This window comes from Podarcis cretensis, assembly GCF_951804945.1.
Source record: "Podarcis cretensis genome assembly, chromosome: 6".
Classification (NCBI taxonomy): domain Eukaryota; kingdom Metazoa; phylum Chordata; class Lepidosauria; order Squamata; family Lacertidae; genus Podarcis; species Podarcis cretensis.
Genome location: NC_137175.1, coordinates 35,328,655 through 35,354,591, shown reverse-complemented (window position 1 = coordinate 35,354,591; position 25,937 = coordinate 35,328,655). Strand labels below are relative to the sequence as shown.

The following is a 25,937-nucleotide window of genomic DNA, read 5'->3' as shown; positions in this document are numbered from 1 at the left end:
TCTTCAAGAGGTCAAGGCCAACTGCAGAATAAGCTTTGTTTGCCTACACAAGTCTTCACAAAATCTCAGCTCTTTGTTCTAAAGCTCAGTCAGCAGAGTTACTGGGAACTGCCCAGGGTCCTCACCTTTTCTGGAGCCATTTCTTGTGTCAAGGTCCCAAGTCCCAGCAGAACATGATACCAAAAACTTCACACATAGTAATACTATTTAAGGAATGATATCTTTTGTTTTTATAAAATTATTTAAAAGTTCCCTACTTTTCTGTTTGTTTGTTGACCAAGAGAAAGGAAAGGAAAGATGGGGCAAAGTCAGCTGAGGATGGGAAAGAAAAATTAGGTCTGTTACTCAACCTGCCACTCAGGTTTAATGCATCTTTACAGCCATGTTTCTATAGACATTTCTGACAGTGTTTGAAAAAGAATATTGCAAAAACTCCTTTTTAATCCTTTGCCTAGTCCTTGGACCTTAGCTGGCACAAAAGAGTCTTTGAGCAAGAGTATTCTTGCAGAGTATTGCTGCTTTTATTCTTTAAAAGTTTTCTTCTCCAACCACGACCAACAGCTTTTACACACACCAAACACAACCAGCTTTCTACCATCCAACCAACCCACACCAAACACTAACATTGACCACTCTATATATACAGGTACAATTAGATGAAAGGTTGCATGAGTCATTGTAGGCCACTGACTCATTCTGACTTAGTTCTTTTAGCATTAAAGAAACAGTGGCCAATTTTTAGCCGTGACAATTTCTACCATTAATAGGCATTTCAATCAGTAAATATATGTCTCTTAACAGTTATACAAATATGTTTCTCTCCCAAGTTCATTGCTATATGATTTGCTGATTTAATCAATTTTTTATTTCTTATTAAATCATACGCTGAATGTTTTCAATGAATTTAATAGACAGAAGGAACTCAGGGATGATTCAGATATATTGGTTTTGGAACTCCAAAAGAAATCAGCTGAATTAGGTATGTTGAGAAAATGGAGGTACTGTGTTTTTTAAAAAACTAATTATTATTATTAGCAATGATAGTTCTATTATATGAATATTAATAAGTCCTGTGTTCAGTATGGTAATTCAGTAGTGCAGTAGTTATTGTTTCCTTTGTTAGGCAAGAAAGAAGGAGCCGGTTGTTTAGAACCAACAATGTTGGTTCTCAGATTGTTTTCTGCTAATCCTTCTCTTTCCCTTAGGTAGGAAGTTTTAATATTCTCTCTTTTCAATACACAGTGATTTCTTTCCTGCGAAACTGAATAATTCTATCTTTCATTCTTGAGTATCAGTGGCTCTGTGTTGGGGCCAAACATGATGCTAAATGTAGCATTGGTAACCACATTGGTTGGGGTCGGGGGGAGTAAATAGATGGTTCTGGGGAACTGATTTTTGTCTTGATTTAGCATGCAGGAAGGGGAAGTTTAATTCTTTCCTCCCCCAACATGCCCCATTGAAAAATCCACTCACACACTTGCTATTAGCTCTAGGAGGGAAATCTTTGTTAGAGAATTTTATCTGCTAGGACTAGAAGAAGGAGACAGTTTCATTTGGGGCATGATGGAAAAGACAGGGCACAGAATCACAGACCTGTAGAGATGGAAGGGACCACAAGTGTCTTTTAGTCCAACCCCCTGCGATGCAGGAATCTTTCACCCAGTGTGGGGCTAGAACCCATGACCCTGAGATTAAGAGTCTCATGCTGTAACAACATCTCAGCACATTGTGGTCCTGATGAAAACAGGCCCTCAGAGGGGCCTAATACAGCTGAACTTCAGGCTTGGATAGTCTGAGGCACAAACAAAATTGATGGAGTGGGGAATGATGCCCTCACATTTGGTGTCTATACCCTCTTTGTGCAGATTGATATCATCTTTATTTTGCAGGTAGATTTAGGTTCATGTTAGCAGATATGTATCAAAGTAAATATCAGGTGTTTGGTTTGTTTTTGTTTTTAAATCCAACTGTATAATGTCAGTCTGTAAACTTGATTTGGAGCCACTTTTGTCCCTGCAGATCCTGACTCATTGGTGCTTGTACTTTTATTTTTGGGTGTACATGTAAAACATTTTAAACATACAAAGGGTGCTCTTAAAGGGTCTGCTCCACCTATCATTGGATATTGCTCAATACTTACTATTTTATTTATATAATAGCATTTCTAAACTACGGTACTTAATACTTAAAATGTGTGATGCATTTACAAAAATACAACATAAAAAAATAAAACAGTATAATAAAAATAGATACAGATATGTAAACACAGTAAAACAGTATCAGGCATAGGTCAAGAAGGCACATGATCAAGAGTATAGTTGACAGTACTCTTTCCACAGCATCTGTTGTAATAACAAACTGATCCCACAACACATTTGAGATAACTTCAATAACTTGCTGAGTTGAACTTAAAAGCAAATAATATATGCTACTTCTTAACAAAGAATTCATTATTTTGTATTATTTGCATTTATATTTGTTGCAGAAGCGATGGTCAAACTGAAAAATGATAAAGAAAAACAACTTGAAGAAATGGAAATAGCCTTGGTAAGGGACCTCTTATTTACACCACTTCACCAGTTAGTTGTATTAAAAGTTCCATTTCCTTCATTATACTGTGGATTAATTCTTTAAACCTCTACCAATTTATTTTAATTACCAAAATACCCAAGAACTATTCATACACATAGTAAAGCATACTTGTCCTATGTTCAATTCTGCATTGGATTGTGATCCAAGTATATATTGCCTACAATTTTATAATCTAAGGCCATTATCCAAGTTCACAATCATCATTGTCTTCTTTGTTTTAAACATAATTGGTATTTAAAATATATTATTACTATATGGTTTTAAAATATCTGTATTATTTAGGAAAGTTCAATCAAAGTTCAAAAAGATTTGAAGAACCAGTTGGAGTATGCACAGTCAGAAAAAAATCAATTAATAAAGGAAAAGGAATCTAGAATTGCTGATGACTCTACTATTCAGGTTAGCTTGTTTAATTTTATTTGTTGTTGTTTGGTGCAGCAAACCCGCTTAACAAAAAATCAGACAAAAGGAAAGTGATGGGAAATGCATGAGAAAGTGTGGGATAATGATCAATTGATGGGGAGTCATATAACCTCAGTTATGACTGAAGTTGCTAGATCATGTGACCACTTTGAAAGGGGTTTGGAATAGGTGTTAAGTCTCTTCATGCCCTGCCATATCCTGGAATGCCCCCTTTTGTGGAATTACAGCACAACTGAGCTGTGGTGAAGAACTTATGCTGGTGTATCTCTGGCTCAGCCAGGGTAAGGGACTTATGCTGACATAACTTAGCTGAACCAAGAAAGCTCCAGACCCGCTGAATTCAAACTCTTTCATCCTGGTATGTTTGGGATTTGGATAGCACTGTTTCGCTGGATCATGCTCTGAGCATAAAACTCATACAGAGCACCATGGGGCTTGCAGAGCCCTTTTGCCTGTTCTTAGCATGTGCACACATGGTAGTGGCCAGGGCAACCCAGAGGGTGGGAGATCTGTGTGCTCAATCTAACTTGCTGTCAAGTTACTTGAGCTCCAAACTACTAGTATCTTGACCATGTATAGAGGGAGAAATGAATGGAGATGTGGGGCGCATGAACTAGTGCTACTCAAGGATTTCATTCCATCCACATTTTAAGCAGGTATCCTTCAGTTTTCACACTTTTTTAAACTGCCCTGTCTGCTGTGGGAAAACTTCAACTAATATAACACAACTTGTTTCATTGAAGTTGTTGGACACAGTAGGTGTAAAGTGCAAATTCTTTCATACTTTTTTTATCTGCAGAAAAAAATGCATGACTTGGAAATGGAGTTATCTAGAGCATTTGAAAATAAACAAAATTGTTTGGCACAGCTTACAGCAGTGACAGCAGAGCTAAAAAAAGAAAAGTATGTTCTTATTATACATAAAAACTAGCAAAATGTTGCTTATGAAAGACTATTTCATTTCATGTTTTGTTTTTAGTGAACTATGACATGTAATACCCTAACAAAAATTGTTTTATTTTTATTATTACTGTTTATTATTTCAGTTTGTCACATAATAAAAAAGTTCTCTTGGCAACTTGCACAGTTTTTAAAAAACCATCACATTTGACTATGTAAAATCAAAATAGCATCTCATGCATATGTACAGAAACTGCAATTAGCATGATAATCATATCCCCTTAGAATTTTTGAGAAGAGGTACATTTAAACATAGCTCTGAAAGGATGTTAATGTTGGTGCCAGGTGGACCTTGTTGGGTAAAGCATTCCATAGACATGGACCACATCCAAAAAGGCCCTTTCCCTTGCCACCATCCTCTGAACTTTTTTCAGAGGCGGTACATGGAGAAGGACTCAGGTGATGAACACAGGGTCCTAATATGTTCAAGTTGCAGTCAGTGAAGATGTGCCAGAGCTGGTATTATATACTTATTCTGCAATGTTCCTGTTAACTCTCTTGCTGCTGCATTCTGCATCAGCTGTGGTTTCCAAGTTGTCTTTAAATGCAGCCCCACATATAGTGCATTGCACTAATTTAATCTATAGGTCACTTGAGCCGAGATTACTGAAGCCAGGTATCCTATCCAGATAGGAACTTAGCTAGGCCACCAGGCAAAGATGGTAGAAAGTCACTGAAGTGTGCCTTCATTGACAGTAGTAGATCCAGGAGCTGTGTCCCCAAGCAGACAATATTGTAGTTGCAAAATCTACATTGACTTTACTACACATTAAATTTCTTATATACGGTACATTCCAGATCACATTAATACTATTTTTATTTATATACGAATAATGTATAAATAAAAATAAAATGCAAGCTAAAAACAGCAAGCTAATCTGATGCAAGCTAAAAACAGTGGGACACAATCCAGCCTACTGATTTCACCGAATAGTAGCATTGTATAAACCTCTCTCTATGAAACTATTTAACTGTAGGTGGTATCTGATGAAGCGCTTTTGCTAGCACAGGAGTGGGGGGGGGGAGAGGAGAGGCAGAAGTTCCATTGCACAAGTAGAAATCATTGAACTAGTAGAAGCACTTCGTTGGATACCACCCAATGTATGGATTGTGTCTATAATCACACACTTGAAAAGTACATATAAAATAATTATTTCTAATATTTCTTTATTATTCTAATAGAGTAAAGAATGAGCAACTAAGCCTGGATTTGAGTAGACTTTTATTGGACAAGGAATGCATTGCAACAGAGAAAAATAATATAGTTATTGATTTTAAAAAGCTTCAAGGAGATCTTAAGGCAGGTTTCCCTTATTTTCATTGAAATAATGAAATATGGTTATGATTTATTTTTATTTTGTTTAATGCCAAAATTGACTTATTTTTTATATTTTATAAGCTGCTTATAATTCCACAAATGTTAAAATGTAGACATCCATAATTAAAATAATTATAGTAAAACAACACCATTAAACAATATTTCAGTTAATTGAGTTCCATTTGTTGACAGTTTTTACCTGGCAATGTAGGAGACATTGATATTTCACTAATGTGATTCAGAGTTGTTTAGGACTTTATATGTAAGTATCAAGAAAAGAAAGATTTGGATGGCTAACAGCTAGCCAGAACAGAGCACATCCCTTAGGCCTGCTGTGATATGTGCCCAGCAAGGGACACAACACACCACGCTGGCCCACCCCAATGGCTTAAATAACATTAGTTGTTAAATAGCATTAGGCATACAACAGTGCCTTTTGGCACCCTGTTACTGAGTTGTCAGGGTATAGGCACATAGCCCCTGTGCTATCATCGGAGACTGGCTATGCAAGAAGGAATGGAGCTACGTGGAACAATGCTCCTAACCACCAGTTCACAAAAACTCTTCAGGAGGATCAATGATACTAAAAGTTGCTGGGAGAGCCAGCAGAAGCAATATGGTTGCACTGTGTCTGTCCCTCCTCTGGAGATTGTCATTTGTCCAGGTGACCAAGGCTAATTCTCTGCCAAACCAGGCCTAAACCCAGATTGCAATGGTCCATATAATCAATTTCTTCCTCTTGAGCACCCGCCCCCCCCCCCCCGCCCTGGGTATGAGCAACTGGGCAGTAGTTATCAAGTACCTCAGGGTCCAGGAAGGTTTTTTCCAGGATTGAACACACCATTGCCTCCTTCAAGGTGGTGAGGACTGCCCAACACAAGAATGCTTTAACCACTCACTGAATCCACCTTGTCTCACTCACCAAATTTTCACGAACAAGCCAGGATGTTCAAGGACTGAAACAGTAAGAAATGGGATGGAAGGACAAAAGTACATTGTCCACATCAAGCCTCAATAACTGGAAATGATAATATAGAATTGAATAAAATAGTATACTGGATTCCTCACCAGAGACTATATTATCACTGGCATCAAGATCAGCATGAAGATGATATATTTTGTCCTCAAAGTGCCTAGCAAAATGACCACAGCAAAGCCTTTGACTGTATCAGTGTCCTATTAACAGGGACAGGTAATACCAACTTTTTTTACCACACAAAAGAGCTCTGTTGAGTGACTACTTGAGGACATGGAGGCATCAATGGTTCTTTTTTTGCTGACAACTGCTACATGGTAGAGGCGGTTATTTGCTCTAACCAAAGTTTTATTGGCTTCACACTGAATCTTACATCACTTACTCTCTAGCCCTCATCCAACCTGTTTCATTGCTCATCACTCAGAGGAAAACCAAGGAGCACAATGAGCTACCCAGTGTTGGAGTGGGATAGTCCAGAACTATCATGCCAATGGCCCTCCTCATCTCACTGCACCAAAATGATGCAAGGATTTTCACAGGTTCATCAACTGTTTTTATTGGAATATTTATCAGATTCCACAAATCTCCAGGGATGAACCATCCAAATAAATCTCCTACCTCTACATAAAGGGCTGGTGTCCTAAGTCCAAACTTTATCAGATAGAGGTCTAGTCATAACAAATGGGTCAGCTCTATTCTTCCACTATCCAAACTATTCTTAACTTGTCCTGAAGTAAATAGTATATCAAGCATGTACTGTGTATTGGCCCAAGACAACTTGAAACAGCTCCATAGATGTCATGGAGGCCTTGAAGTATTGAGCTGGTCCAAGCTAGGCAACCTCTGTGTGAATGTTGAAGTCATCCAGAACCATTGTCTGTACCACTGTTGAGACTACTTCTGCCAGTTCAATCAGGGATAACAACACAAACAACGTAACAGGCTGTATGTAACTATATAAATTCTTTTTCATGTGTGATTCAACATATCATATCAAAATATATGGTTCTATAGACATCTCATTATGTTCGTTTATTTTTTTTTATGTAATATTTTATTAAGTTTTACAGAGAATTAACAATCAACAAAAATCACAGAAACAACAAACAACAAACATCAAAAATGCAAACAAGACAAGGAATAAAAAGAGAACATAAAAAAGATTTAACATAATAATAAAAAAGTAAAAAAACCTCTTTTTCAATTTAATAACCTTCAAAACCTTATTTTCTTTACCTCCACCCGCCTTCCCTTCTTGTATTCCACTTTAAAAATTATTTCAGCAAGCTCATTCATTATTCGTTTTCATCCTTTATCCTTCCCTTTATACTCTTATTTATCTTAATCGCTAGGACCCCTTCATTTCATTTACAATGCCCTTAGCATTCATAAATTTTACAGTGTTTTTGTAGATAGGCTTTGAACTTCTTCCATTCCTCTTCCACCTGCTCTTCTCCTTGATCTCAGATTCTGCCGGTCATTTCTGCCAGTTCCATATAGTCTATTACTTGCATCTGCCATTCTTCCAAGGTGGGTAGATCTTGTGTCTTCCAGTGTTTTGTGATGAGTATTCTTGCTGCTGCAGTAGCATACATAAAAAAAGTTCTATCCTTCTTTGACACCAATTGGCCGACCATGCCCAGGAGAAAGGCCTCTGGATTCTTTAAGAAAGTATACTTAAATACCTTTTTCACTTCATTATAGATCATTTCCCAGAAAGCCTTGATCCTTGGGCAGGCCCACCAAAGGTGAAAGAATGTTCCTTCCATTTCTTTACATTTCCAACATTTATTATCGGGCAAGTGATAGATTTTTGCTAACTTGACTGGGGTCATGTACCACCTGTAAATCATTTTCATAATATTCTCTCTTAAGGCACTACATGCCGTAAATTTCATACCGGTGGTCCATAACTGTTCCCAGTCAGTGAACATAATGTTATGACCAATATCTTGTGCCCATTTTATCATAGCAGATTTAACCGTTTCATCCTCAGTATTCCATTTCAACAGCAAATTATACATTCTCGACAATACCTTAGCACTGGGTTCTAACAATTCTGTTTCCAGCTTCGATTTTTCCACCTAGAAGCCATTTTTCCTGTCCGAGTTGTAGGCCTCTCTTATTTGAAAATAGTGTAACCAATCTCGCACCTTATCTTTAAGTTTCTCATAACTCTGCAGTTTCAATTTATCTCCCTCCTGCTCCAAAATTTCACAATATTTTGGCCAGTTAGATTCCATATTAAGTTTTTTCAAGGCCTTAGCCTCCATTGGAGAGAGCCACCTTGGGATTTTATTCTCCAAAAAATCTTTATATCTGACCCAGACATTAAACAACGCTTTCCTGACAATATGGTTTTTGAACGCCTTTTGTACTTTGTCCTTACCATACCACAAGTATGCATGCCATCCAAAAGCATTATCATATCCTTCCAAATCAAGGATGTTTGTGTTCTCAAGAAGTAGCCATTCCTTCAGCCAGCAAAAAGCTGCCGCCTCATAATATAATTTGAAGTCCGGCAGGGCAAACCCCCCTCTTTCCTTCGCATCAGTAAGAATTTTATATTTAATTCTGGGCTTTTTGCCCTGCCAGACAAATCTAGAAATTTCTTTTTGCCACTTCTTGAAACAATCCATCTTGTCAATTATCTGTAACGATTGAAACAGAAACAGTCATCTTGGCAATACATTCATTTTGATAACTGCAGTTCTACCTAGTAAGGATAACTTTAGGTTTGTCCACATTTCAAGATCTTTTTTCACTTCAGACCAACACTTTTCGTAGTTATCTTTAAATAAATTGACATTCTTTGAAGTCATGTTCACCTCTAGGTATTTTACTTTTTTCACCACTGTTAAACCTGTTTCTCCCTGAAACCTTTCCTTCTCCATTGGTGTTAAATTCTTCTCTAAAACCATAGTTTTTAATTTATTAAGTTTGAACCCTGCCACCTGACCAAACTCTTGTATTAATTCCAAAGCTCTTCTAGTACTAGGGATTGGCTCCTGTAGTGTCAAAACTAGGTCATCTGCGTAAGCTTTCAACATTATGTTCGTTTATATAATCCAGAGTATGCACAGCTGATGAAGCCCGGTTGGGCAAAACAAGGAATTATCCTGGAATCCTTGTCTTATTTTCTGTATGTGCCGTTCTTCTAAGTTCTTCGTCTGATACCTGCATACAAGGAAAGCTAGAATTCTTAAAAGCATCTTCACGTGGAACACTACAAGATTGATATAAGAATTCCACACCATGGATATTGCTAATATAAGAACTGAATAGATTGTATTTCCTGGTCAATCTGCTGGACTTTGATTTCTCACAATATGTTTAGTTTATATGATAAGTTGTTCTATAGTACCATATATTTTGATATGATATGTTGAATCACACTTGAAAAAGAATTTATATAGTTACATACAGCCTGTTATGTTGTTTGTATTGTTATCAGTTTTGCATATACGTGACAAAGGGTTGGGTAGTGTTTTGAATGAGCTCAAGCAGGGAGGCTATTGGGCAGTAGGTACACCATCTGCAACCCCAGTCCTGTTGACCTAACAACAGGTAGTATCTCTCAGGATGCACTGCAAGGCAAACAGGGTTTTCTGGTAAGCAGAAGAGATGGACCACAGAGACTCTCAACCCCTAGTCCTTCAGCCTTGGTTGGTGCTGTACTGAGTACCTAGAGGTGTGTGTGTCAGGGTGGGAATAACTTTGTCAAATCTACTCCACCCAGCTTACCAACCAGGTCTTGCTTATACAAGCAAATTCAGCTCTCTCATCCATAATTAAATCATAGATGAGGGTGGACTTATTATGTACCTGGCATTGAATAATAGTTCCACCAATCACCAAATCACCAATTACTTGGCTGCAAGGTAGAGGGAGCAGCCTGCAGCCAATCCCCCTCTCTATTTTTTATGATACCTATATTTTACCATATAATAACTTCCCCTTCCAGAAACATGCCAATACCCTCCACCTCACCATGCTTACTCCACCATATCCCACTGTGCTCATTATGTACTTCCCAACAGTCAAAATGCAATATTTGCAACCAATCTTTCAGTGGCAACTTACATCATTATCTATCCACCCAGGTTATCCAAGTGTGTAAACAGGAACAGCTCATCAAAGTTCTTACCAAAGTTGTTCCTCCCCATGGCATTCCCCTGGGCATCTAGAATCTGAATTGGAAACACATTGTGACTTCTGCCTCTCACTCAGTAGCAACCCATTCTCTTCAGAATATCAGAAGATGGCGCTCACACCCTTGTTGCTTTCTGTATTGCATATTCTATATTGCATTCACATTTTTACTATGTTTGCATATTATATTGTGAAATTTATTTGTGGCCATTTTTATATTAGTATATAAAGTTCCATGCATATCATACCTATTTTCAGTAACAGATTGCTTTTAATTTTGTTCAGGACAATAAAAAGATTGGAGAAAAGGCTGAAAAGCAAATACAAAACCTAAAAGAAACAAACATCCAGTTAAGGCAAGAAAAAATGAGAATCTTTTCACTATATTATAGAATGTTTTACTATAGAATATTTTCAGTTTATATTATAATTTCACAGTATTAGGTTCTTACTGCAATCCTAATCTTACTAACCTGGGAGTAAACTCCTTTGAATTCAGCAGGCCTTACATCTGACTAGACTCGGTTAGGATTGCTTTGTAAGATAGTTCAAGTCCTATTGAAATTGATGGATCCAGTCAGTCATGACGTAAGGCCATTGACTTTCTTAGGAACTAAGTGCAACTAAGGGCTTATCCATACATATCCTTTGCCTCATTCTTTCCAAGCACAGGTCCATGACTAAAAGCTCTGTGTCTGAATGTTGTTGTTTTTGCCCTGGAGCTTTCCCCGCAAAAATCCTCTCTTTGGCACTCAATCAGAACAAACATCGATTTGGGTTTTCCACAGATTGCCATTTGTTCCAACTGAGCTTTAAAGTGCAGGTTAAGTCTGGACTCAGCCTATTGTCTTTATTCTTATATACTAATGCCTCTTTTGTTAAACTTAACTGACATAGATCAGTTTGAAATTAGTACATTATTCAGAATCAGTTCTTAGCTGTTACTGAAAGTTTTTAAAATTTCAAATCAATTTAATTTACCCTCACATTTAAAATGTGGAAATGAAATAGGTGTAAAGATTAATGATATCTTATTAAATAATGGGCCTTGTCCAGTTGAACCCTTGTATCCATCACTGGAAACTAGATTTCATCACCAAAAATGAATCAAATTATTATCAAAACAATTGGTTCATTGCCTGAGACATTGAAAATAAGACCACCTCCCTAAAACATTGTCCTACTTTCAAAGACTGTTCCACAAAAAAACACCCTGCTGCTAGAGGGAAAAGCCTACCTCGCTGGGGGACTCCCTTGTCTCAGTTCTTCAATGCAGCATGTAGCAAAATGAAAAGAGACATTTCCGTAGGTTGACGAGGGGTTAGCTGGGTTGGGCTCTATTCTGATCACATCATTGCCTTGCTAGGTAGAAGCTTTTAATAGTTGGCTTAGGGAAAACTGAGTCTGTGTATATACCTTTAAACACATCTGAAGCACATTCTTTCCTTCAAAGAATTCTCAGCATTTGTTAAGGGTTTCTGGGTATTATAATTCTGTAAGTAGTAAACTACACTTCCTATAATTATTTGAGGGGGGAAATGTGTTTGTGGTTTAAAGGTATGTTAGGTACACAGTCTAAATTTACTGGGCAAAATTCCACCCACCGTTTCTGGAGTAAAGGGGTTCCCTGGGGACTTTTACCCCACCTCCCCATGATGTTCTCCAGGATCAGATATGCAAAGAAGGAGTCAGTCAGGAAGTCTTCTGGCTCAGATTTTGATCTGTGTCAAACAAGAATTTCAAGGTTTCACATGCTTGCTTCTCCTTTGAAAGTGAGCATTAGGGGAACCTTTGGCTCTGCAGATGTTGATGAACTACAACTTCCATCAGTCACAGCAAGCATGGGCAATGGCCAGGGATGATGGGAGTTGCAGGTCAGCAATATCTGGAGGGCCAAAATTCCCAACACCAAACATAGCCTGCAAGTTTTTTTTTTTTTGGGGGGGGGTGTCAGTTCAAAGAACCAATAGGTTGGATGGGGGCAGTGGAAAGAACTTGCCATGCAAAAGGATGTCCACATAGGAAGGAAAGTAGAATCATAGAATCATAGAATTGTATAGTTGGAAGGAACGATGAGGGTCATGTAGTCCAATCCCCTGCAATGCAGGAATCTCAATGAAAGTGTCCATGACTCTGCTTTAAAACCAACAATGAAGAATCCATCATCTTCTATTGTCTGTTCTATTGTCAAACAGCTCTTATTGCCAGAAAGTTCTTCAAACTTTCACAGCATCATACCTCAATAACATCGGACTTAGAGTAAATAAAGCCACTTTTTCTGTTCTATATATTTAGTCAGCTATTTGTTAACTGTAATAACCCTTTTTGTTAATTTGTCATGTAGCAATGAATTAAAGTGCCTAAAAGAAGAGATGAAAAAGAAAAATGAAGAGGCAAAAAGCAAACTTGATGAAAGTGAAGACAATGTATGATATTGGTCCTTCTTATGTAAATATTTTAATTGTAAACTGATGAGCTAAAAAATAATTTATTTATTATAAAGCTTACAATGTCGAAACATTAATTAATTATAACAATGTAAGAAACAAATGTTCCTTATAATCTTACTTGGCAAGAGCAGGAGGGTTAGGATAAGCCCCTTACTATCTACATCAGGGATGGTTAACCGCCAGTACATATATGTGTGTGTTACGTGTGATTGTTCTTGATCATAAATTAATGCAATTCAGGAATCTTGTTTATACCTTTTTCAATAATTGTGATTACTTTCTGTATAGATAAAGTGTTATATTGAAAGCTGGATGTGAGGTTTTTTGATACGCTTAAAGACAGTAAAAGGCAGGATTTTAAATTATTAAAATATTATCATTAAAAAAAAATTGTCAGATTTTACAATATAATTTCAGGTTCGAAACATTGAAAATGAAATTTCTAAAAAGGAAAAACAACTGAAAACATTTGAAAGCAAGGTATGAAAATATAATTTACTTCATGTTTGTTCAATGCTTTATTCTACAATGTTTCAGTTTCTCAGAAACAGTATTTACATAGAAAAAAAGCATATGCATAACTGAAATGCTTGTTGCAATCATTACTGGTTTATCGTTTCATTTTTAATGATTTCATAGTTTAATGATTATAACTTATAGATGTACATGTTTCAGAAAGTAGTTACAGGTAAGCAAATTATTTTATGCACATACTTAAATACAAATTAAAATAATCTTAGCACAACTACTCTAGGTTACAATCCTGCCTATATATGCCACGTTTACTTCAGTGGATTTATAAAGAGGTAACTATTCACAACAGCAAGCTTAGCAAGCTCATGAGTAAATTCTATGCAAAAGGATTTGTTCTAACAAAATAATTACAACTAAAATTAATATTGTAATATCTACCTGCGTTTTCTTAAAAAAATCATTTTTATTGAAGTTATCAGAACAAGGAACAAACAAACAAACAAACAGAACATCAGTAGGGTACATGTTTGTCAGATGTTTTAACAAAAGTAAAGTGATCATTAAGTACTCATTTGGTATCTTATTGTTTGAAATATATTTTTATCAATTTTTAGATTAACAGTTTAAAGAAACAAATTGAAACAAAATCCAGGAATATTGAAGAATTGCAGCAAGACGTAAGTACTGTTTTAGAATTATAAAAATATAGATATAGAATTATATCATTTATAAAATGTAATTGTATACCAGGGTACCAGGAAGGATCCTCAAGCAACTTCTGGTAGCATAGAGTAGAACTGCTGTCCTTTTACAGTCATATGTGGTTGGCCACCCACAGTCTTTATGAATTTTCTCAGAATTCAGTACCCCAATATTTTCTGTGTGTGTGTGTGCGCGCGCGAGCGAGCGCACGTGCACTCTGGCCATACTGTTGAATGCTCTACACTGTTGGGAAAAAATAAAGACAAAATAACTGAATATTTTTACTGGCCCAATTTGCTTATTATGTATCATAGCTTTAGCGGCAGAAAATCACAATATAATTTTAATTTCGTAAATATAAAACCTTACTTGTTAACAGAACAAGGCTTTGCGAAAGAAAGTTGCAACAGAGAGCAAGCAATCCAGTATTACAGAAGAAAAAGTAAGATGTTTGATTTCTGTGTCATTTGAATAATAGTTGCAGAGTAAAGAAATATAAAATTTGAGGAATTAAGACCTACAAGATGTTCACTTTTGTGAATGAAATAGTCAGTGGCTAGGGAAACCCAGCCAGATGGGTGGGGTATAAATAAATAAATTATTATTATTATTATTATCCATTTCAAGTTCTAGTTTTGTTCTTCTGGAATGTCTTCGATACTTGTTTGCATAGTCAGCAGAGCACCAAGATCATTCAATAAGTTGCCCTGATATGATCTTCCACTAGAACTGGGATATGGAGCAGTTAAATTACAAGTACATGCTTGGCTCTGAAAAGTGGAGATACAGTTTGTCATCTTTAAAAGAGCAACCAGAGACATAGGAAGCGGCCATTGGTCCATCTAGTTTTGCATTATCTATACGAACTGAAGGTGGCTCTCCAGGATTTTAGACAGGAGTATCTCCCACTCCTACCTAAAGACAGTGGCCGCTCAGGGCCCTGGGGTGGCGTGCCCAGGAGTGGGGTGAGCTGCCCATAGGGGCGGGGCACACTGTGGGGCCTCCGGAGTGTGCCTGCCTCCTCCCACTCAGCCACCATACAGCTGAGGGGGGGAGGCAGTGGGCGGACCGTTTGGGCAGTGCATGCACTCAAGCCACCGTGTCTCTCCCAGGAGAGACGCATGGCTCAGGCGTGCTGCAGGCCCTGCAGTGAGTGCCTCCCGGCATTTTGTCACCCCCCTCAGTGGTGACACACAGGGTGACCCACACCTACCACAAACCCCTTCCTCTGCCCTTGCCTAGAGATGCCTGGTACTGAACCTAGAGATGATTGGGATTGAAGCTGTACTTCATATCTTCCTTGGCACTCCACCACTTTCATCGGAAAATGGCAGCAGATCTGATTCTGCATATGGGTTCACTGCTACTAATTCTCTAAAACTCTGCTGATATATGCTTTGAGTACAGAAAAAGAGCTCTGTGAATATAACATACAGTACTTCATCTAATAACAGAATAAGAGCTACTTTCCTTTTTGAAGGCTTCACTGGTTGCTGTCTCCTTACTGCTGCTTCAATTGCAGTTACTTCAAAAGTCCATTTGGGAATACTTTTCTTCTCCTTTGGATCACTGCAAGGGAAAACCCAAAAATGACAGGGGTGTTCACAGTATGCTAAAACAGGCATCCCCAACCTTTGCTCCTCCAGATGTTTTGGACTACAATTCCCATCATCCCTGACCACTGGTCTCGTTAGCTAGGGATCATGGGAGTTGTAGGCCAAAACATCTGGAGGGCCACAGGTTGTGGATGCCTGTGCTAAAATATATCCAACAGATTAGAGATTGCATAGGCCAGTCTTTTGACTTTTGTGATTGAGTCATACATTTTTATTTACAGGTGAATAAATTACAATTAGAGTTGGAAAATATAAAAAAATTGCATAAAGAAACAACTGACAACTATAAAAATGAAATAGAGAAGGCTAGAGAAGCAGAAGAAAAACTTTTCAAAGAGGTAAGAGTTCAAGTTTTTTTACATTTTGTAAACTTGCATAATTTGCGTAAGTTAAACTCATTTTTATTTACATGATTGGGATTTATCAATCTGCTTATCAGTTCCTAGCAGTCTCTGTTTATGATACTCTGATCTGTCTTACTCATAATGTACCCCACATGTTATGGTTCGGGATGACGACAGGAAGCATCAAATGCAGGTTTTTCTTTCAGGTAGAGAGCTTAAAAACTTTCACACTGGGAAAACCTGATGGAAAAAGAGCTTTAAGCTCTGTGCCTTGGTCAGCCAAAGGAAAGGTTTATCCTACAATCTTGAGCTGTGGGTGTTTGATTTCTGAGATGAGAGAAATGAAACTTGGATTGATGAGGGATCTCTCCTGCCTCCCAAAGTACTGGGAGTTCCTTTCACAAGTATAAAAGATACTAAGGCTAAATCCATAGAATAAGTGCTACCGTCCTAGACTACTGTACCCTCCTAGACAGTAGTATTATACCATGATCAGGAACTTTGTTATGACTCAGGTATTTCACTTGCCAGTGTAGCATCACTGTTCATTCAAAGCCTGCTGTTTGATCCACTAACTAGAACTAGGGTGGTTGGATTAATTACTCTCTTAGAATCTACAACTTTTTATAATAAAAGAAACAGATTTTGTTTTTGTTTTTTGGTTAAAATTTAGTCTTTAATTGTTACTTTAAAAAATGATTTATTTTTATCCATATTGGTTCAGATGGTCTGTTCCATTTGTGCAGCCACTGAATTTAACTCATAGGTTCAACATATAATTATTGAATATCAATATTATTTCATTAAACTATTTCATTCACATATGATATTAATAGGCAGAGAGAATGAAATTCGTAGCTGATGAAGCAGTAGCAAAGCAGAAAGAAATCGACATTCAATGTCAGCACAAAATAACTGAAATGGTAGCACTTATGGAAAAGCATAAGGTAAACACAACTTATTTTTATACATACAAGCTAGAATCAAGAGAAGGGCCATGTGGGATGGAGCTGAGGATTGCTATATTTGCTGCATTGGTTCTCATTTTCCAACATACGAGCTATTATTTATATTATATATATTAAAAGGTACTTTTAAATAGTGAGATCTGCTGCAGCAAAAAAGTAAGTGTAGCTCCAGTTGTAGCAATTTAAACATTTTCATTTTCATGAGGTACCGTATTTTTCACTCTATTGGACGCAGTTTTTCCCCTCCAAAAATTGAGGGGAAATGTGTGTGCGTCCTATGTAGCGAATGCAGGCTTGTGCCATAGCCGTGCACAACACCTCCAGCAGGGAGAGGCTGAACAGGGCTATGGCTTCTTTAGCTCCACGCAGCCTCTCCTGGCAAGGAGAGGCTGCACGGGGCTAAAGGGGAAGCCAAAACAGCGAGCGGGATCCATCCTGTTCGCTGCCTTGGCTTGCTCCATAGCTGCACGCATCCCCTCCGGCAAGGAGAGGCTGCATGGGGCTATGGCTTCTTTAGCCCTGCACTGCGTCTCCCAGCAAGGAGAGGTTGCGCGGGGCTAAAGAGGAAGCCAAAACAGCGAGCGGGATCCATCCTGCTTGCTGCCTTGGCTTGTGCCATAGCCACACGCAACCCCTCCGGCAGGGAGAGGTTGTGCGCAGCCTGTACGCTGCTCTTTGGGGCTGGGGGGGGGGAAAGATTTTTTTCCTTGATTTCCCCCCCTAAAAACTGGGTGCGCCCTATGATCCGGTGCGCCCTATGGTGCAAAAAATATGGTATTTTAATTCCTGCCTATTTTGGTGTGTCAGTGATTTATTTATTTATAACAAAAAAAAACACACCCAAAAACTGGGGTGTCTGAAATCTTGGTTGTGTGTATTATCTGATGGGGGTGTAGGTGTTATATTGATTTATTTATTTCATTAAATTTGTACACTGCATGATTGTAAAATACAACCTATCAAAAGGTAACATTAAAATAAAAAAATACAACCATACTTAAAAACATATCCAAGTTAAAATACTAAAGTAGATTAAAATTACCTTGATATATGTGCCGTTAATCTTTCAACATGTATTTATTTATTTATTTCATTTCTATACCTGAAGGTCTCAGGGCAGTTCACAAAAAATATCAAATGCATAAAATAAAAATAAAAACAACAACTCAATTAAAAAACCCGCAAGCGATCACTTGCTCCAGAACCTTGCCCAAGAAAGGGAGAATAGCAACTGTCCAGTAGTTTGTTAGGTTTTCTGAATCCAGGGAAGGTTTTTTTAAGGAGTGGTTTTACCACTGCCTTCTTCAAACAGGCAGGGACCACCCCCTATCGTAAAGAGGCATTGATCACCTCCTTGGCATGGCCAGCTGTTCCCTCCCTGCTGGATTTTATCAGCCAAGAAGTACAAGGGTCTAGAGAGGAAGTGGTCACCCTGACTGATCCGAGCATCTTGTCCAACTGAAACTCATCCAACACAACAGGACTAGACTGTGCTCTGGACACTCCATGAGATTCATCTGCTATAACAGCAGAGTCAAGGTCTTGGTGGATGCAAGCAATTTTATCCTCAAAATGCTTTGCAAAACAAGTCACAGTGAGCTACCATTGGTTCTATCACCTCCTTTGAGCCAGCCTGTAAAAGGCCTCATACAACCCAGAAAAGCTCTGCTGGACTACATGATGAAGATGCAATGGAGGCAGCAAAGTATGCCTTCTTTGTTGCCTTCACTGCCACTGGGTAGGCTTGATAATGAGTCCTTACCAGTGTTTGGTTGCATTCATTCAAATATTTCCTCCACTTGCGTTCATTTGTATACTTAATATTTTGTTTTGTTTTTTTATATCTTTTTCCCATTGTGAAATTAGTGCTTATATTCATATAAATAAATATACATGTATACTAAAGTAGAAGGGAGGAATCAGACAAAATCTACACCCATCTGGAAGCACCCATTCTTTTAGGCTAGGATTATATACTCACTTACCTCAGAATAAGCCTGATTGAATTCCATTAGGATTTGTGCATAAACAGATATTATGCTGCTAATTATCAGCTGAAATGAAAACAGTTCAGGGAGAGGGAAAGCAACTGGAGCTGGTCTTTCAGCAGAGCTAATAGACTGGTGCTGCTTACCACCTTCCTCTGCTGCAAGCAGGCAGAATAAGCAGTTAAATATTATATGTGAATTAACATATGACCATCTCCTCTATGCAGCATCAATATGATAAGACAGTTGAAGAAAAAGATGCAATATTAGAATGCTATAAGACAAAAGAACAAGAGGTATCATCAACAATAGGATCTTTGGTAAGAATATCTCCTAAACTATTTCAGCCATGGTGTGGCTACAGGTTATCCATTACTGTCCCATCAGTACCTATTTCTATATTTTATTATGATTCACTGCAGTTTCTTTAATCCAATGGAGGAATTTTTGTGTGGGAACTAGAAGTCACTGTCCAATTTTGAGTCAAAATGAAACCGACAACTTTCTTAAATGTTGACAAATGTTATAACTATTTATAGTACTCCTGTACATCTATAGGAAACATGAGGGACAAACTGAAATGAAAATAAACGAGACAAGGAGTACTGATGAAGATATATATTAATGGTGAATTGAATTCAATAATGTGGCTTTTACTGTAGCTGTCAGATCACTATCTGCCATGCAGAGAGAGGCACTTTATTTTGCAATCCTTTAACAAAGAAAGGTTGAGTTAATTTTTTTTTTAAATTGTATTTAATTTAATTTAATGTATTTTTTCTGAAAAAGTTGAGCATGTGAACGAGTTTTTAAAGAGAGTCTGAGCTACTAAGTTTTTATCTAATTATCATTCTCAGAAAAGTGAACTTTCCAATAAGAAAAAGGAACTCTCCTCCCTTCAGGAGCAACTTAAAATAGAAATGGAAGAGAAGGTATATCTTCTGGTTTTTTAATTTTATGCACACAATTCTGTGAAAATAATCTGGGTTACTTTATGTCTCCCTTATGTCCAGGAGTTGTTTTTTACTTTTAAATAGCCCTAAAGAAGAGTGAATGACACCCAGTGGCAATATGCTTCTAAGGAATAATGATGATTTTGCCTTTTTAAGACAACCATTGTCTGACTTATAAAAAATGCTTTTTAAGCAAATGCTTGTTAAACACCTGAAGGAAAAGGGAGGGAAGGAAAATAGGAGTTTTTTTTTAATAAAAAAAGCACAAAAGCTTCATTAACAGTATTGTTCAGTAAATTGTTCAAACTGTTGACATAAAGCATACTGTTATGAGTTTTTTTGAGGAGTGGGGGTCTATTAGACTGCAATTCCTGGATCCAGCAAGTGTTAAAATCTAAGTAAGTTTTCAAATTTCTGGAACAGCATCGTGGCAGGGGCGTAGGAAGGGGGGTGCGGTGGGTGCAGTGCACCCTTGGTGTCATCACAGAGGGGGGGGTGACAAAATCCCCCCTGGGTGGATTGTGCTGCTGTGCTGCAATCAGCCCTCCACCGGGAGGATTGTATCACCATGCCATGATCAGCCCCCGGGAGGATTGTGCCACTGCGCCGATCACCCCGCCCCCTGGGTGGATCGCCCCGCCCCCATAGGTGGCTCACCTCACCCCCAGGTGCACAGCATGTGTGCCGCTCCCAGTACCTGAGCGGCTAGCTCTGTTGCTGCCTCATGGTGAGGTAATAGGCCATAAAGGTAATAAAGAATGTGCCTCTGTGCCAGACAGCAAATGGGTAAGTGCTACGTAGAGACCTGTTCTGTAAAAGTGGTGGTGATGCAAGCTGAGCAAATCACATTCAGATTGAAATGGAATTCAGACTTGTCAATTTGTATTAAGCACCCAAGTGATAGTCCAATCAAATAAATCACTAGAAGCAATTTTTACCAAGTTCATGAGGATGCCTGGGGGGCAGTAGAGCTGTAAGTCTTGGCTTTGGGATCACTGGTGCTTATGATGAGAAAGTAGGGGGAGGCTGAGGACATGGGGAAACTGGCATGGTTTAGGTGCACCAGTCGAGCCAATCCAGCATTCCAGCACCCTACCTGTCAAACAGTAGCAACCTGGCTGTCAAGAAGCTAGCATTGCAGCTATCCCACCAAGTAAGCCACTTCTGGCACAGTAAAGAGAATTACCCTGGAAATCCTTACATAGAAATTGCAGAAACAAAAACTAAGTACTTAGTTCATTAGTTTCCCACAGATTTGCAGTGATACTTTTGTGCTAGGTAGCATATACTCATTGAGGTCAGGGCAAGATTAAAAGAAATATATTTTTGGACCTTAAAAATTATTTGATCTAGCTTGACTATGGAGTTCTCATCTAGGTAATGCTTCACCAAAGATAAAGGATAATTTTAATTGGCCACAGGATTCCCCTATACTAGAGGTATCTAGCCCATGTCTTTAGTCATTTTTGGAGTATAATGTCCTTGAACCTTGACCATTAGCCATGCTGCCTGGGACTGGTGGGAGTTGGAGTACAACAACATTTGGAGGCTAGGATGGCCATCAGAAAGGGGCAATGGTGCAGACCTGGCCTCATGGTATTGGTAAATCACTGGGAGGGAGGGAGGAAGTGGCAAGATGGCAGGGAGTTTGGTGCTATGAAATGTACTGGTGGAGCCAGTCCACCTGTCCTGCTGGTGTGTTTGCTGAATGCCAACCTCCGCACCACCTTGCCTATTCCTCTTTCCCTCCCGATAAACTGCAACAACACTGCTGCCAGGAGGCCAGGTCATGCAGTTGCTCCCCCCCCCTCAACCTTCGCATTGGCTGCTCCTGTCAGGAGAGCAACAGGTTATTGTAGGAGCCATTAGCTTAAATCCATTTTGTCTGTCTTTTGAAGAATTGGAGTATTAGACCTCAAGAACAGTTTGAAACCACCATTCTATTTTCTGCTATTCCACATGCAGTGAATCAGATTTCTGATCTTCTAAAATCATTCCCTACTAAAAGGAAGATGACTCCCTATATTAAGATAGACAAATGTGTGAAATCTGAAATCCTACACTTTGGAACCTGTGTTTTGTTTTGTTTTTGCCTCATGGAATGTACAGCAGCTTTGGTGGTGGGGTAAGCACATTCTTTCCACAGTGCACGAACCTAATCCACTTGGGGTGTAGGGGGTCCTTCATAGCTGATTTTAACTTTTAAAAAACAACTGTGGTAGAGCTGGTAGTGGTTTTCTGAGCTTCTCACTTAACTGCTCCCTTATTGTCTTGTGCTAATAAAAAAAGTATATTTAAATAGAAAACTTCAAAAGTTTTTTTTAAGTTGCACTATTTCCCTCTGTCTAGGAAAAGCTAGCAAGAGAAGCAAATAAAGGTGACATTTCTAAAAAAGAAAAAAGGCATCAGGTGACCATTACTTCTGTTTTTCAAAATTATTATGCTTTGCTACAATATAGCATTCAACTTTTATTGCATAAGCTACCTGATACATGCATTGTGAAGTAGTAAAGTTTTCTAGTAATATTTGTTGTTATGGTAGTTGTGTTCTTCTCATACTTACTCCATATTTTTATGCTTTCTGTAATTAATTGTAGAAAACACAAACATCCTTCATGGAAACACCTAAAACCAATAGCCTAGATTCTCCATCTCTTCATTCCAAAAAGAAAATGTCCCAAAAATTTACACCTGCTAATGTGAACAAGTTGGAATACAAAGAAAAGTCTTCTTGGACACCTGCCAGGGTTTGTTTCTTAATATATTACGTTTCAGTTTTATGTACTTATTTGTTATCTACTTGTTTATCTATATTTGTTCAGGGTTTGATTTAAGATTCTCATTTCTAAATTTTGTATGAAAAAGTAGATTTTCTTTTTCTTTTTAAAAAATCACTATTTAGAAGGTAATATTTAGCTTAAAGTTTCTATTCTCCAAATTTCACTGCTGCCCTGCCCCATCTGGTAAGTGGCAACAGTGTCACTGTCAGGAGGGCAGTGGCATGGCATTGCCCCACTGCACTGGCTGCTTGTAGATCCATGTCTTTGTTGTCTTGTGTTACCTTTATTTCCAGATTTCTGATTATTTTATTTTTTGTGTTGTGTATTTACCACTTTATGTACGGTAGTTAATGAGTGATGCACTTTATTGTGATTTGATGGCTCCTCTATCCTCAGCTAACCAGTAATGTAGCTTGTCACTTTTAAATGCTGTAAGTAAGCAATATAGATCAGAAGCTCCATCCACTGACATTAACTTGTTTAGGGTGTAGGTTTAATGTGTAGGTTTGTCATCTATCAAAGCTTCACTAAGCACCCAGATGGTAGAGTACTAGTGAAAATAGCCCCCATCATTTAATACCGATAAGATAGCTGGGTTGCAGAGTTACGTACTGGGGAAGATCACTTGCCACTCTTGTTGTTGTTACTTCATAATTGCCTTCCACATATATGTCTTAAGGCAACATACACACAGAGAGAAAGAACACTCATCATTGCAACCAGCCAAGAGGTATCTGTAACCCATACACAGAAGCGGCTCACTCAGTGGTCCAGAGCTGCAATGCTACCTTGCCAGCAGCAGCACTGCCACTTACTCAGAGGGAGTACAGTGCAGGCTGGAAAGCTAGCTTTGCACTTCCATTCACTAGGCAAGTTGCTTATACTTATGCAGCGCTAGCTGAGAAAAAAGATTGGAATCCACTTCAACCACATGCATTTATTTCACAACAAATTTTCATTTTGGGAAAGCCTAAGAAAGTTTGTAGGGACCACTCCTTTACAATCTAAATATATCTTTTTGGGATTAATATTTTCCTTTCTCATTAATCTAAATGTTTTTCACCTTAACCAATCAAGACCTACAAATTTCCTTACAAATCAAGTCTTCTGTGCACAAAATTTTTTTACATATGTAGTTGAATCTCCATATTTTGGGGCTGCATTCATGGTTGCTTATATTGGGACAGGTCTCACATGCCCAGAAATTACAGAGCATAAGGAGCTGCCTGACAGTACTATCTGTACATAGCGTAATTCTAAAGAAAAGGATCTGTGAACAAGGGCTTCTAGGTTTAAAAGAGTCTTTTTTAAAAAAAGGTTAAAGTTAGCATCATGGATTTTTTAAAAATATTTCTTTTATTCCATATAGACTTACACTGTGAAAACACCTCCAAAATCTAAATTATTAAGAGAAAGCACCAGCCTACTTTCAGAAGAAGTAACAAAGAAAAAAAGAAAAGTTCTTTTAGAACTGGATACTCAGTCAGATACCTCTGAGAACGACCTCCTGGTATTAGTTTGAAAATAAGAAATATGTGTGTGTGTGTGTGTGTGTGTGTGTGTAAAGAGGCATTTGAAGTGCTTTTTGTTATCGCATGCCATTTCTTTTGCTTTACAACATAAAAATATGCCCCCCTCCTAGTCATATAAATGATTCCATGGATTATCTCCCCACCAGAAGTAACTGCTTTTCTCACCAGAACAGATGATTACTACTCCTTGATCAGATGCCCTTGGAACCTATGAAGTAACAACTAATGTAGCCAGATCATTTTCCCCTCAAGGTTCACATAGGTCTGAACAAAAAAAAACCTTAGATAGAGGCATATATTATGTTTGGTAAATTTCTTTTGATACCCCCCCCCTTGGATTGGACCCCCCCCCCCACAGATGCTGGACTCCTATCATTACTGACTGTTGGTCATGCTGACTGGGTGTTATGATAGCTGAAGTCCAACAACATCTGGAGGATTACATGTCCCTGATTTAGAGCTTTCCAAAGATCTTTCTAATTGTTATCAGAAATTCTTCCTAATTTGAAATGTCATAGAGTAATATAACTAAGCAAATTATTTCTTGGTGTGTAATGAAAGTCATGTCTATCCAGTCTTCTGTAGTTTCCATTACATACTTATATGAAACATAACACTGTTTTTAGATTGCATAATATTGTTATGTGTTCCCCAGTTCTCTGAACAGTGAGATGGTCTAGAGCTGGTCTAGAAGCAGTGCTATAGGGTTTCATTTCCTTAATGAGAGAGCTAGATAAATAGGTACCGCTTTATAGCGGGAAGGTAAACGGCGTTCCGTGTGCTGCGCTGGTGCAGGCTCACCAGAGCAGCGATGTCACAATGGCCATGTGACCCGGAAGTGTCTGCGGACGGCGCCGGCTCCCGGCCTCTAGAGTGAGATGAGCGCACAACCCTAGAGTCTGTCAAGACTGGCCTGTACGGGCAGGGGTACCTTTACCTTTACCTTTAGAGATTCTTGTAATAATTGTTTCTTTGTTTTTCTCCTATATACATACAAGAAGCAAGCAGTCTCCTAAAAGCAGACAGCGTTGCCACTCAGCCTGTTTTAGTTCCCAGAAAACAGCTTATACAGCCCCAGCCTTGTGGCTGCACTTCAGTTCTTAGCTATTCCCAGCTAAGCCCTCTCAGTGCTCTTCTCTTTGGGTGGTGTCCAGCTAAGTTTTAATCAGAGTAGACCAAATGAAATTAGTAAACATGGCTAAGTTAGGTCTACTTATTTCAATAGGTCTACTTTGACTGAAGCTCAGTTGAATACCACATTTTGTTTCCTTCTTGGTTCTGGACCAACATACATAGTGATAGCATAAAGCATAAGGGGCTGCCTTACATCAGGTTAGACCCATAATCCATCTAGCACAGTGCTATTGATATGTACCTAGCATAATGCTGCACACAAAGATCTGTGAACTAGGGCCTCTAGGTTTAAAAAGTCATAGGATGTTTTTCCTTATTCTTAAACTGGATGTGTGTAATGAAATAATTTTTCCATGTTGTATATTGAAAAAGGAAAAGAAAGACTCTGGATGTTATTATGCATTTATTTAAAAAAAACCAATTTCTTTTCAAGAGCATCGTTTCAGAGGAAGAAATGTTTAAAAAGCTGTATAAAGATTATCCACAAACTTCTTGCCTATGTGTCATGTCACCAAAAAAGGTATCTTCACAATTTTACTAAAAGCCAAAACATATATCACAATTACCGTGTTAAT

The 25,937-nt window shown here is 38.2% G+C and overlaps 1 protein-coding gene across 8 annotated transcripts in view; it reads left to right on the top strand.

Annotated features, from left to right (window-relative positions):
- Positions 1–25,937, top strand: part of SYCP1 (synaptonemal complex protein 1) — a 45,125-nt gene that overhangs the window by 18,347 nt on the left and 841 nt on the right. For 7 of the 8 annotated variants that reach the window (XM_079979033.1, XM_079979038.1, XM_079979034.1 and 4 more), the window contains exons 14-31: positions 912–979; positions 2,486–2,547; positions 2,875–2,991; positions 3,815–3,918; positions 5,158–5,275; positions 10,707–10,777; positions 12,766–12,847; positions 13,289–13,351; positions 13,960–14,022; positions 14,427–14,489; positions 15,885–16,001; positions 16,844–16,954; positions 19,191–19,283; positions 19,821–19,895; positions 22,266–22,325; positions 22,514–22,663; positions 24,066–24,206; positions 25,796–25,882. In XM_079979033.1, coding sequence (XP_079835159.1) covers positions 912–979; positions 2,486–2,547; positions 2,875–2,991; positions 3,815–3,918; positions 5,158–5,275; positions 10,707–10,777; positions 12,766–12,847; positions 13,289–13,351; positions 13,960–14,022; positions 14,427–14,489; positions 15,885–16,001; positions 16,844–16,954; positions 19,191–19,283; positions 19,821–19,895; positions 22,266–22,325; positions 22,514–22,663; positions 24,066–24,206; positions 25,796–25,882 — 1,645 coding nt within the window. The remainder of the gene's footprint in view (positions 1–911; positions 980–2,485; positions 2,548–2,874; positions 2,992–3,814; positions 3,919–5,157; positions 5,276–10,706; positions 10,778–12,765; positions 12,848–13,288; positions 13,352–13,959; positions 14,023–14,426; positions 14,490–15,884; positions 16,002–16,843; positions 16,955–19,190; positions 19,284–19,820; positions 19,896–22,265; positions 22,326–22,513; positions 22,664–24,065; positions 24,207–25,795; positions 25,883–25,937) is intronic. The other variant, XM_079979039.1, reaches the window with a different exon arrangement.